Genomic DNA, 14027 nt, shown 5'->3' with positions numbered 1-14027 from the left:
TGATAATAATACAAGACGTAGTCAGCCAGACGATGAACTATCAATATTATTAATTAATAGTTATTATATGATGCAGTCACACATTTAGCAATAATTGTTAGTTCTGTTTGTTGATTCAGGGTTAGCATCATCTGAGGTCCTCTGAGGGTCAGCATCATCTCTTCTCAGGTGTTCTGGATCCAGATTGGAGCTTGTGTAAGTCCCGTGGCAAAACATAGAAACAAAATACAGACATCATTAGCATAGCTGCTGATCCAACAAAGTAAAATTAGTTTAACCCAAGCTAATGAATAAAAATGCACATTTGATCAGATGCAACTACACTTACAATTTAAAAGATACATTATTCGTATGCTTGGCGAAAGAGATGTGTTTTGAATCTAGATTTAAACAGAGAGAGTGTGTCTGAACCCCGAACATTATCAGGAAGGCTATTCCAGAGTTTGGGAGCCAAATGTGAGAAAGCTCTGTTATAATAGCATATTATATAATTTATTCCATGCTATCTTGGAATAAAACCTTTTTATTTTTTTTCTGACTCAAATGATTCGGGAACCCGCTACGAACTCCCTAACTGATTCAAATGATTCGCGATCCCCAAACTGACTCAAATAATTCGCGATCCCGCTCCCAACTCCCGAAATGGCTCAAATGATTCGGGAACCCACTCCAAACTCTCGAATTGATTCAAATGATTCGCGAACCCGCTCCGAACTCCCGAACTGATTCAAATGATCGCGATCCCCAAACTGACTCAAATGATTCGCGATCCCGCTTTGAACTCCCGAACTGATTCAAATGATTCGCGATCCCCAAACTGTCTCAAATGATTCGCGATCCCGCTTTGAACTCCCGAACTGACTCAAATGATTCGCGATCCTGCTACGAACTCCCGAACTGATTCAAATGATTCGCGATCCCCAAACTGTCTCAAATGATTCGCGATCCCGCTTTGAACTCCCGAACTGACTCAAATGATTCGCAAACCCGCTACGAACTCCCGGACTGACTCAAATGATTTGCGATCCCCAAACTGACTCAAATAATTCGCGAACCCGCTACGAACTCCCAAACTGATTCAAATGATTCGCGAACCCGCTTTGAACTCCCGAACTGACTCAAATGATTCGCAAACCCGCTACGAACTCCCGGACTGATTCAAATGATTTGCGATCCCCAAACTGACTCAAATAATTCGCGAACCCGCTACGAACTCCCAAACTGATTCAAATGATTCGCGAACCCGCTTTGAACTCCCGAACTGACTCAAATGATTCGCAAACCCGCTACGAACTCCCGGACTGATTCAAATGATTCGCGATCCCCAAACTGACTCAAATGATTCGCGAACCCTCTTTGAACTCCCGAACTGATTCAAATGATTCGCGAACCCTCTACGAACTCCCAAACTGATTCAACCCAGAGAGCACACATGCAAGATGTCTGTTAAAGATCTTTTGATCTGGAAAGCATCTGCTTTCTACAAACGTCTGACAGACATCTTTCAGAAGTCAGTTTTGCATACATTTTAAATCATAAATATCTTAGAGACATGATTTGTAGGTGGGGGGAGTGCATGTACAGTTCTCTCTCCACCTTCAATCAGGGTCGTTTGAAGGAATTTGGGGGCCCCAAGCAAAATGGACATAGAGGCCCCCACAATTTTTTTTTCTTCTAATAATATGACAGCACATACTTAGTTTAAACTCTGGGCTGTGCAGGATATCAGCTTTAATTATAGAGCTTGTGGTACCTTGTGCTTTATAGAGGAAAAATCAGCACTGAGAAGTGATGCATCTGTTGATGTTGAGGATGAAGTTGATGGTGTAGCTGGGAAATAATTGAAACAAAAATTTGAAATTACCTGTGAAGTACGTTTTACCATTTCACTGTTAGCATATTGAAAGAGGTCACTATTACCAGCTCAGGGGTGCTTTAAATGAACAACTAAGTTTCCTTTTTTAGATTTTTTATTTTTTAATGCATAGAATGTCTATGGGTTGGCCTGTTGCTGTCAGCGACAACTGAGAGGGGACCCCTTGAGGGGGATCCCGATAACAGTGTCATTACACGTTACTGCATTGACGATCAAAGGGGCGCTCACACAGTGTCATTGCATTTTATTCTTAACCAGTCATTGTCTTGGGGCCCCAGGTCAGCTCGGGGCCCCAAGCAATTGCTTGGTTTGCCTGCCTTGTTGCGACGGGCCTGCCTTCAATACCTCGACTTGCCCTTGAGCAAGGCATCGAACCCCAACTGCTCCGTGCTGCAGCATAAATGGCTGCCCACTGCTCCGGGTGTGTGTTCACAGTGTGTGCAGGGCTGGACTGGGACAAAAAAATCAGCCCTGGACTTCATCCAGACCGGCCCACTATTCATGTAAACATGTGCGCGCGCACACACACACACACACACACACACACACTACATGTCTATACATACATTAATCTGCATGTAAAATTACTGATTAGAATGTATTACTATCAAAACCAAGAAAAAACTATTAAAATAATAAACAAAGAAAATGCAAATGATTTTATCAGGCTTTATTTTAAATATATAATGGTCTTAATTGATGTGCTTCTTATTAATCTAATAGTGCAGCAACATAACACTTTTTTTATTTTTTATTAATTATATTACACATATTACCTCTGACCTGTTGTCTGCTTATAGTAGGCTAGTATTAAGACCACTGATCTACACTAAACCTGTTTTATAAAGACCACTGATCTACAATAAAATAAAAGAGTGTTCACATTAATAACATAGACCGACAGTAGGTATAAGGCTTCTGCCTGGCACTTTAAGAGATTTTTTTCTCAATTGATTACAAATTGATAAAATATATCTCCCATAAATGCTGTAAATATACAGAGACATAGAGCATCAGCTTGTATTATTAAATTTTAAAAATAATTAAATGTGATGCAGTTTTCATTATAATAACAATTATTTAATGACAGGTAAAAAAAAATATAATAAATATGTACTATAGTGCACATATTTAGCAAAATACTCCTTTCTTACGGCTATTTATCAATCTCAACTAACCTTGCTATGGTCTTTAAATGGCTTTCTTGAGGTAAATGTAACGTTCTGTGACATAATTGTTCTCCTGCTGTTTTGACTGATGACTGATTGATCGATATTATTTATTATGAGGCATATATACATTTCGATAAATTATGTTATATAACATAATTATATAACATATAACTGTATCTTTAAACAGAAAGTAACAGATGATCGGTTTACTTGAACTGGGCGCTAAAGCGATCTGTCACGTCACATTTTTTTTTACGCCAAAACGGTATTGTATTGTCTGAATTTTGTAGCTAATAAAATGGACAGAACCTGAGAGCTGAGAATTTTAAAAGTAATTTATATAGATCACTAAGTCTATAGTTCTTTGCCTTCCAGCAAATAATTTATTTATCTTGACACATTTGGCATCTGCCTCAAGTGCTTGTCGTTTTCTCTCTCTCAACGTTCGGCCCCTCCTTTACGCTTAGATATTTTATTATTAAAAGTATTGAATTTCGTTGTTGTAATGGGCTGCTTTTCAAGGCTAGAACTTCATTCTGATTGGCCAATGAGGAGTGAACACGTCACGCCTCGCAGCTCGCATCATCATCATGCTCACGCGTCGTTTTATCTGTTCTTTATAATCCTTTTTGTAATGTTTTAAATAAATTATTGTTACTAACGTTAAAAAAAAAGAAAAAAGGCATCATAATGCTCCACGAGAGAGACACATAAGGCCGGAATTGTACCATACAACAATATAATAACGAACATATTTGCGATTATTAATGATTTAAAAACAAAATACATAAGGCACCGGCCCAACCAGACCGCGGCCCACCGAGAATCTCCCGGTAGTCCCGATGGCCAGTACATGCCTGAGTGTGTGTGTTATCACTGCTCTGTGTATGTGTGCACTTCAAGTTCAAGTCTGCTTTATTTTCAATTTCCACATGTACAGTACATACATACAGAGAATCGAAATTGCGCTATTCTCAGACCCCGGTGCATACAGATAATATTAACATTAAAGCCTAAAAAAATCTAGATCAAATATAAAATGTAGATACAACTATACAATAAGGGAATGTAAAAAAAAAGGCATATAATAAAATAAAAAATAAGGTTAAATAAAGCAGCGCAAGGCAAATGACAGATAGAGTGCAAATCAATGAAGTGAACAACAGTGCAGATAAAAGATTTTTATTTTACTCATTAAAAATGTCTTATTAAGTCTGATTAAAGTGACAAGTGACAAAGAGCAGTTATTTTATTTTATTTGACTGATGAGGTAGTGGAATGATGTTAGTTCTATGCTGAATGAGGTAGTGAGCAGACCAATGCTGCATTTTATTCACTATTATTAGCAGTTGCACACATAACCTAAAAGATCAATGTCACAGTGTAACACTCTTCAGTGCAATACATCATCTACAGTTCTGTACGTGTTATTATTGTGGAACACTAGAGTGATATACATACTGTATACAGATCCTGTAACTTGAATAATTATGATCGTGGTGCTAGCTGTAATCCTAGCTTTAGCTCAGGGATCTAATATATAAGTGTTTGACACATACAAAAGATGCAAGTTTGTAAAATGCATTGTGTTCTGTGTGTAATATCATGAATAAATGTATGAAGTGTGAGTGTGTGTTTATGCACTGGACATGCTGCAACATTTATTAATATTTTCATTTAATTCAGCTATATGAATGCAACGTGTGAAAATAAAACTTTTCTCATCTAATTGTGTTTGAACAAAGGGAAGTAGAGCTGAATCACAGGTTATAGCGCTTATTTTTAAAATAAGGTAATGCATCTTTAAAAACTGTTCTGGAAAGTAAAACAAAATACTGACAAAATCATTTAATGTTCAATATCAAGAGCACATGTGATATTTTTCTATAATTAAAAGCTAAAGGAAAATCAAACCATGATAACGACTTTGTCAATTAATAAAACTTTGTTAAATGTCTAATTCTTAAGCAAATAAAACATCAACATCCAGATTCAGCGTCTGAGAGTAATATTAACAAAATCACTGTTTTGCAAAAAATATATCATCATTGTCTAAATTTGTTTAAAACTATAAATTGTGTCACAATCTCATTCTTTACTGTAAATGAATAATTCATATTTCTGTTATTGTGTCAATGATTCATCAATGCAAGTTAGTCTATGAAAAAACTAAATCTTGTTTTCAATAGAGACACTTTTCATTTTATTAAAACAATCTATACACACTAGTAGTGAGAGTATGATATGAGTGTGTGTGTAAAGACACTGTTGACAATGAAATTAAATGAGGAAATGAACCCGTCAAGCAAGTATTTCGAGTCATTTAAACAAACAGGACGCTCGTCTGAAATATAAAGGACAAAAGTGGTTCATACGCTCTCCTTTAAATATGTTTTATGTAGATATAAGAATAGTTTTGCCTATTTGTTTTTTATTTTCCCTGGTTTTAAGCGATGCACAGCAAGGTAAGCCCAGTTTATTAATTTCATAGTCTAACTTCTGACCAATGCTTGCAGACAAATGTAGACAATTCCTATTCAGAGCACCTAAGAAAATAATGTATATAGATCAGTGCTAGCAGGACTAAAGGAGTCTCCTGTCTTCCTCAGAGAAGCACTTTCTCCACTACATGTTCACAGTCATGATAAAAGCAGACACACTGCCAGTGTTCAGTGCTGTGTGTGAGTCTGATCACATCCAGATCTCTCACTACAGCACTGAAGAACAGATCTGGATGAGAGAGAATCTGACTGAACACGACTGGGACCGAGCTCCTGAAGGACCGCCTGAAACTACAGACTGGTATCTAGATCTGATCAGGATTCTGTCCAACCGCACCGAGTCTTCTGGTGAGTTTAACCCTTTCTCTTCTTCAGTATCAGACATGTGGACCTTCACTGGACAGGTGTGTCCTATACTCACATCAGTACACATACGCGTAGATTGAAGTTTCTCCTCATTATAGTTCTGTGCTTGTAGATCTTGTGGTTCTTCAGAGAGTGATTGGCTGTGAGCTGGAGAAGCTTCCTGATGGAGCAGTGAATCTGACGCCGGTTGATGAATATGGATTTGGAGAAGAGGATTGTGTTGCCTTTAGTTCTGACACCTCACAGTGTTCTGATAAAAGTCTTAACGTCAAAGAAACCAAAATCAAGCGAGACCATCGAGTAAAACTTCAGGAACTCTTCAAGAACTGTCTGGACTGGATCTCAACGTTTAATAACACCAAAAACAGTACGTTCGGATCGGATTCATTTAATGAGCGCCTGTCTTTGTGTGTGTTTGTGTTTTTGAACTTCAGGAAGCTGTTTCTGATTTGATACAGAAGAGATTTATTATTATTAAACGACAGGTCAGTATATGAAGAGATAGAAATATAAAACATTATTCTCATTCGATTCATTATATTCTGGTTTTTATTTCATTTTCTAGATTTGGGTTTTTCAACCAAAGTATTTCACATTGTTTAAAAAAAATGAATTTGTTTAAATGATAAAAGTTTCTGAAAGTTATTAGATGTGTTTGCAGTAAAGTAAGTTCTAGTAGAAGTCTGTCACCATGGATCACATGCAGCTAAGTTTATTGATTAATAATCACAAGGATATTTTTTTCACACATTCTTGATAACTGTTTTAATTGCATTATTATTTTCCGCTTCAGATTCACCAGATGTTGGTGTGTTTGCGAGGAAAGCTCCTGATGATCACAGTAAGCTGGTTCTGATCTGTCTGGTCACTGGTTTCTACCCCAGAGATATTGAGATGAACATCAGATTGAACAGAATTAATATTCAGAACCAAATATCATCTGGAGTCAGACCCAATGATGATGAAACCTTTCAGATGAGATCCAGTGTGAAGATCGACAGAAACCACAGAGGATCTTATGACTGTCATGTCATTCACAGCAGTCTGACAGAACCAGTGTCAGTAAACTGGGGTAAATATCAGCATATCTGATGAGGATTATGATTCAGTGATTCATAACACTATGCATCAAGGATGTATACATCACCACATCACATATAACATCTATTCCATATTCATTTTCAAGTCATACATCTGTATTCTTCTTCATATTTATAGTTATTCATATCAAACGTTGTATTACACACCATTGGATGATGTTAAGTTTCAAATAAAATGTTATGTTTATACAACACTAATTTACAAGCTAATAATGCAAGATATAGAAACAGAGTAATGTTGTTTGTCTCAAATGATTTCTATAATCTGATTTAGTTTTTATTATTTTGTATCTCTGTTCTGCAGATGGCAGATGTTCTGGCTGTGATCCAGAATCTCCGATGTCTGTTACAGTAGGAATATTAATATCAGCTCTAGTTCTAGCTGTAGTCTTTTCTGTGATTCGTCGCTGCATCAACAGAAGGAAAAAGCATCATGGTGAGAAAGAAACATTCGACATGATCATTGATGCTTTAAATCTCATTTGTACATTTTAGTTTTGAAATATATGAGCTAAAAATTAATAGAAATATGTGGTGGTAGAGATTTTGATGGTTAGATATGTCAATATTAGGATTTCATTTGATGATATAAAGATATGTTTATCACTTTATCAAACGAATGTGAAGTGTGTCATCCCTGCAGCTCAAACGTGCTCAAGATGAGGTTTTTCTTCTGTATGATCTGCTGTTTCTCTCCCAGGTCTGATGAGAAGTTATCGTTATTATGGAGGAACGACTGAACAGCTTCAGATCCCCGAAGCGTCTGATCAAGAGCTCAATACAGACTATTAGACACTCGATTCTAATTCTCCAGCTGTGTTTCCAATCTGTGTCAGCTCTACTTTATTAAGAATAAATGGTTATGAAGAAGTTATTGATAAGAGGTAACATAAATTGCAAAACAAAAGCAGTTATTTATTTCATTATATGAACAGTAAATAATATGAGGGGAAAGTCAAATTAAACAAATCTTATTGTTATAAGATTTAATAGTATTCTAAGCAGGGGAGGACTGGCCATCTGTGGTAATCATCTCATTCAGACTATAAGTCATACCTTAGTATAAGTCGCATCAGTCCAAAAATACGTCATGACAAGGAAAAAAAAACATAAATTACACTGTATTGTAAATCGCATTTATTTAGAACCAAGAACCAAGAGAAAACATTACCGTCTCCAGCCGCGAGAGGGCGCTCTATGTCTTCAGTGTAGACTACAGGAGCACTGAGCAGCATAGAGCGCCCTCTCGTGGCTGGAGATGGTAATGTTTTCTCTTGGTTCATTTCTCTTGGTTGATATCAAATTAATTTTGATAAATAAGTCGCACCTGACTATAAGTCGCAGGACCAGCCAAATTATGAAAAAAAGTGCGACTTACAGTCCGGAAAATACAGTAAGTATGGATCATGAGAGGAGAAAGAGTTACTTGCTAGGGATGATGTTAGGAAGTGACATTCAGGTTGCTATATTTTTAATGATTACAGTAGTTAAAACAGCTAAACTTCAACATTTTAGCTCTAAAATGCCACATGCAATAGCTAATATTAATAAATATTTTGTGCTTTTACTTTTAAAAATGTTGGTAACGTTAAAGTTAATGCTTACAAACTTTGAAGATTTTGAATACAGAAGTTACATTTGTAATGGTGTATTTTCATTTAGATGTGGTATTATTATTTGTGCAGTAAGATTAATGACTGCATAAATTAAGATTATTAAGTAATAAATTCATTTTAAGACAGCATGGAATAGATTGTATAATTTGCTGTTATAACATCATATTATATAATCTATTTCATGCTATCTTGGGATAAAACCTTTTTTTTATCCTTTTCATAATTTGTTTATTCAGGTTGATCTTAGACCAAGAGCAGAGAAAGACACTCACTCCAGCTCAACCTCAAATTACTTTTAAGCGTCCCAAGTCAGATAGTCACATCCTAGAGTTTTTTTTTGTCAGTTTACCCTCAGAAGAAGACAACATACCTGACAGTACAGAGAGTGTTTAAGTTGAGTGTTTAAATCAACAGTACACAAAGATGTACCCACTACGAACTCAAATGATTCGTGAACCCACTACGAACTCTCGAATTGATTCAAATGATTCGCCAACCCGCTTCGAACTCCCAAACTGACTCAAATGATTTGCCAACCCGCTTCGAACTCCCAAACTGACTCAAATGATTCGCGATCCCCAAACTGACTCAAATGATTCGCGAACCCGCTACGAACTGCCGAACTGACTCAAATGATTCGCGATCCCCAAACTGACTCAAATGATTCGCAATCCCCAAACTGATTCAAATGATTCGCGATCCCGCTCAGAACACACGAGAACTCTTTGACCACAGCTGCTGTGCTTCAAAAGCTCTTGCAGCAGCTCAACACTGGTTTTCTCTGAGGTGGTCGGATCACATCAGATTGTGGTCAATCTTGCAGATCATGACTTATATCTATTCTTCCTCTCCCTGCAGTTTGGTAATATAAAGATTCCTTCTTTGAACTCCCATGTCTTCTGTGGGTTTTATTGTTCTGGGTCTGAATTTGGGCTCCTGGGGTCTCAAAAAAAAAACATTTTCAATCTCCAAGGTGAACTTTATGACAACACCAGTGTTGTGCTAGTTACTAAGAAATATGTATCACTGTTAAAAGTAACTTTTTAGTTATTTTTTTTAAAGAACTTTCTTTAATGTTCCCATTAATGCGCTTTTATGCGTTATGGTCTATACAAACACAAAGTAAAACAGCAAGTCATTTTTAAACACTATTTTGATTAAGTCAGACCAGCTCAAACTGAATATTGTATATCACAAGGATTTCTGAAATAAATAACAAAACACCTGAATAATATATTCAGAAAAACTAAAGTGGCTTCTGCATCAGAAAAGTGCACTTAAAAATGTTACTTTCACAGCTTAAGTATGAAAACTATCAACAATAGACAATATAACACAAAACATTTTGAAATAAATAAATGAAAGCAATCTGAATTATTCAGGATCAATTTCGAGAAACATACATACATACATGCATATGCATATATATATATATATATATATATATATATATATATATATATATATATATATATATATATATACATATATATATATATATATATATATATATATATATATATATATATATATATATATATATATATATATATTTAATTGCATTGTGAATGTGCCTCAGATGCTGTACTGTATATCTGCCTGCAAAGATGTGAACAAAATAGCACAATGTTCCTTGCTGGAAGCATATAGCGGGAAATGAATTCTAGACCATCACTGTGGAGGGATCAAATAAATGTTAAAGTGTTTTTATTTTTTTATTTTAATCACTGAAAAAAAGGTAAGTAAACCAGTTAATTGGCTTATTTTTAACCTTTTTATTTACTTATTTATGTATTGTCATTGAGAATTTGAGGTTTCGTGTTTTAGACATAGGGCTGGAAAACTAAAGTGTAATTCCGTCAGCAGCCAGTGAGGGGCAGCAGTGCGCTCAAACACCTTCACTTCACTGCTGGTCTGATCGGGACGCGTCTGAAATCATTTCAGGACTGAATTAGCTGATTCGCTCTCGTTCAAAACTTTCTCTAAGTAGACAACAATGTTTTGCCTCATTTTATTATCTCTTTTTATTTGCTTTTATCCTCAAAGCAATGCGAAACCAGGTAAGCAGAGAGTTTATTTACCTGTTTTGTCAAATTTGGGACTTATACATTGTTAATAATCTAATAGTTGGAATAAAATAGAAGATTTGACTGAACTGCATCGTTAAGCTCTCTTAAATATGAACCCGTGCTAAACAGAGTTCTTCTGCTTGCATAGCAAACCCAATAATCATAATAAAATAATCATAACACAATACAATATATCACAATAAATATATTTAAAAATGCAATTTATTATGTTTTTGTATATATATATATATATATATATATATATATATATATATATATATATATATATATGTCGTTATTTATTTCAAATACAGTTCATGAATGTTATGTGCATATTTAAAAAAAATAAAACGTTCGTTTTTTTCCCGTCGCATGTTGCTCTGTTCGTTTCCGTTTCCGGTGTGTGGTTTGTTTCAAAGCACTTTCTGTTTGACACAATTAGTCTAGTATAATTAACTTTCTTAAAAGTGTTTATGCTCAACGAACCCTCAGTTCCATGTGGGTCTAATAAAAGACAAGGTCAGTGATGTGTGTCAGTTTGTGAATACTCTCTATCAGAGACAAATCATTGTTTTTAACTCTAATGCAGGCTCAGAGACTGCAGGTGGCTCATCTTACCCACACTTCCTTTGGTTTTGAGCTGACAAATGACTTTATACAGACAACATGAAACGTTATCATCATCACCTGAATACCATTTCCTCCTTTGAAACATCAACAGCTTTTCATTTAAATTACTGACTTTTTTCTGAGAGTGTAGCTAGCTTTGTTCTGCCTTATAACAAATGGTACAAGTAGTTAAAAAACAAGTAAATAAACAATAATGTCATAAAAAAATGACATTTCTGTCATTAATTACTCGTTTCACACCTGTAGGATCTACAGAACCAGACCGACCCAGAAGAGAAGAACTTGTTGAATAAAGACATTGTTTTTGTTTTATTTGCACATAAAAGATATTCTCATAGCTTCGTAACGTTACGGTTGAGCCACTGATTTCACATGGACTATTTTAACAATGTCCTTATTACAGTTCTGTGCCTGGAAAATTTTTAGTTGCATTGCTTTCAATGCAGGGTCAGAAAGCTCTCGGATTTCATCAATAAAAAAATCTCAATTTGTGTTCTAAAGGTTTGGAAAGAAATGAGGGTGAGAAATAATTTTTTGGTGAATTAACCCTTTAAGTAAGAACTTACAAATAGCTTTCGGCATTGTTTTTAAAGGAGAAAAGGTTTCGCTGCTTCTTTTCATTGTGGTTGGTGCTTTTCAGAGAAACACTCCCTGCACTACAAGTTCACAGTCCTGACCAAAGCAGGTCCATTTCCAGCGTTCAGTGCTGTGTGTGAGTCTGATCACATCCAGATCGCTCGCTACCGACCTGAAGAACAGATCTGGATGAGAGAGAATCTGACTGTAGACGCCTGGGACCGAGCTCCTGGAGCGCCGGCTGAAACTAAAGATGGGTATCTAGATCTGATCAGGATTCTGTCCAACCGCACCGAGTCTTCTGGTGAGTTTAACTCTTTTATCAACATCTAATCAACATTTGCACCCATGCATTCTCAAGGGCACACGAGTATAATAATTTACTGTGACTGTAGAGTTGCATGTGCTCCAGAGAATGATTGGCTGTGAGCTGGAGAAACTCCCTGATGGAGCAGTGATCAGTCTGAAGGCCTTTGATGAGTTTGCATACGATGGAAAGGATTTTATTAGCTGTAAGTATAACTTTTTCCCGTGGATGGATAAAGTCATAGAAACCGAAATGAATCATCGAACTGGAGGAAACCCATTTCTCAAGGACTTCCTCATAAACTGCACTAAGTGGATCTCCGCGTTTAACAACACGTATAAGAGTAAGTCCTGATCTCTTTAAAATTAACTCATGTGTGTGTTTTAGTGTTTTTTACTAATTTTGTTGTGGTATAGAGCTTGTTTTCATTATTATCATCACTATTGATGACACTTTAAACAATGTTTACATTATCAAACATGTATGAATTTCACTGTAAAAAATATAAAAATCAATCTAAACTTAAAAACTTCACATGCCGAACATTTTTATGTTTAAACAAATTGTTATTTTTAAAATACATCTACTTCAATTTCACATGTCTTAGATGAATTTGGTTAGATTGTTTTGATAAGGAAAAAAAACATGAGACTTATTGATCCTTTACAGTGTTCTTTCTTTAAGGAAATGACGACAATTTCAGACAATTTAATGTTTTTTTATTTTTTATTGCATTATTATTTTGCGCTCCAGATTCACCAGATGTTGGTGTGTTTGCGAGGAAAGCTCCTGATGATCACAGTAAGCTGGTTCTGATCTGTCTGGTCACTGGTTTCTACCCCAGAGATATTGAGATGAACATCAGATTGGACAGAATTACACTTGGGAACCAAATATTTTCTGAAATCAGACCAAATGATGATGGATCCTTTCAGATGAGATCCAGTGTGAAGATCGACAGAAACCACAGAGGATCTTATGACTGTCATGTCATTCACAGCAGTCTGACAGAACCAGTGACAGTAAACTGGGGTAAATATCATCATAAATACAGTCTCTCACATCTGTAACAGGAGAACACGATAATTCTGAAATGTAACAAACGATTACATTTCAAGTGCCTTCATGCATTTAAATAGTTAAGCATGTTAAAACACATTAATTATGAAATGTGATAGTATTTCTGATTTCTGTTGTCCTCGTGCAGATGGGAAGTGTCTGGACTGTGATCCAGATTCTCCGCAGGCTGTTACAGCAGGAGTCGCAGCAGCAGCGCTGTTTCTAATCGTTCTCATTGTGATCGCTTACTGCATCTGCAAAAAGAAATCATCCAGGGGTGAGTTATAAATATTCAGCACGATCATGGTTGCATGAAACCTCTAAATATCCTTGTTTTAAAGTTTTGATAATATGTTGTATCTTTTCTAGGTCTGTGAAGTTACCAGTGGGATATATAAGATGAGAAGTTATGATTTTACATTGATATTTAATCATTTAGCAGATGCTTATCCAATACGACTTACAAATGAGGACAATAGAAGCAATCCAAACAGCAAAAGAGCAATAATGTGTTTTGACAAGTCTTGGTCAGTCTAACACAGTACATGCAGCAATATATTTTTATATATATATATATTTTCTTAAGTAGATAGAATAGAAAAAGAATAGGGAACACTAGTGTTAGAGGGACAATTTTTATTATTATGGATTATTATGATGTCGACACATATTATCATCCTCCACACATACTGTATGTGTCTCCACATCACATTCACTGTCTGTCTTTGTGCAAAGAGAGTAAAAACTCATCAAAA

General features: G+C 35.7%; 2 protein-coding genes across 2 annotated transcripts; both read left to right on the top strand.

Annotated features, from left to right (window-relative positions):
- Nucleotides 1–5375: 5375 nt before the first annotated feature.
- On the top strand, nucleotides 5376–9764 carry LOC127935146 (DLA class I histocompatibility antigen, A9/A9 alpha chain-like). Its single transcript, XM_052532755.1, has 6 exons — nucleotides 5376–5513; nucleotides 5658–5897; nucleotides 6028–6282; nucleotides 6709–6987; nucleotides 7320–7451; nucleotides 7716–9764. Exons 1-6 carry the CDS (start codon nucleotides 5438–5440, stop codon nucleotides 7805–7807), a joined length of 1074 nt encoding a protein of 357 aa, XP_052388715.1. The 5' UTR covers nucleotides 5376–5437; the 3' UTR covers nucleotides 7808–9764.
- A 518-nt stretch (nucleotides 9765–10282) lies between these two features.
- LOC127935149 (H-2 class I histocompatibility antigen, K-W28 alpha chain-like) lies at nucleotides 10283–13632 on the top strand. Its single transcript, XM_052532763.1, has 5 exons — nucleotides 10283–10691; nucleotides 11971–12210; nucleotides 12302–12556; nucleotides 12967–13245; nucleotides 13421–13632. The coding sequence occupies exons 1-5, from the start codon at nucleotides 10628–10630 to the stop codon at nucleotides 13558–13560; spliced, it is 978 nt and encodes a 325-aa protein (XP_052388723.1). The 5' UTR covers nucleotides 10283–10627; the 3' UTR covers nucleotides 13561–13632.
- The last annotated feature ends 395 nt before the right edge of the window (nucleotides 13633–14027 follow it).

This window comes from Carassius gibelio, chromosome A19 (assembly GCF_023724105.1).
Source record: "Carassius gibelio isolate Cgi1373 ecotype wild population from Czech Republic chromosome A19, carGib1.2-hapl.c, whole genome shotgun sequence".
In the NCBI taxonomy this organism is placed as follows: Eukaryota; Metazoa; Chordata; class Actinopteri; order Cypriniformes; family Cyprinidae; genus Carassius; species Carassius gibelio.
Note: the sequence above shows the minus strand (reverse complement) of the source record. Positions and strands in the feature narration are given on the sequence as shown.

What these genes read in the sequence shown, in the direction of transcription:
- LOC127935149 (XM_052532763.1), top strand. Translation starts at nt 10,628, where the DNA reads ATGTTTTGCCTCATTTTATTATCTCTTTTTATTTGCTTTTATCCTCAA. An exon ending in GTTTAACAACACGTATAAGA is followed by an intron (nt 12,557 to 12,966) that starts GTAAGTCCTGAT and finishes TTTGCGCTCCAG; the next exon opens with ATTCACCAGATGTTGGTGTG. An exon ending in ACCAGTGACAGTAAACTGGG is followed by an intron (nt 13,246 to 13,420) that starts GTAAATATCATC and finishes GTCCTCGTGCAG; the next exon opens with ATGGGAAGTGTCTGGACTGT.
- LOC127935146 (XM_052532755.1), top strand. Translation starts at nt 5,438, where the DNA reads ATGTTTTATGTAGATATAAGAATAGTTTTGCCTATTTGTTTTTTATTT. An exon ending in ACCAGTGTCAGTAAACTGGG is followed by an intron (nt 6,988 to 7,319) that starts GTAAATATCAGC and finishes TCTGTTCTGCAG; the next exon opens with ATGGCAGATGTTCTGGCTGT. An exon ending in CAGAAGGAAAAAGCATCATG is followed by an intron (nt 7,452 to 7,715) that starts GTGAGAAAGAAA and finishes TTTCTCTCCCAG; the next exon opens with GTCTGATGAGAAGTTATCGT.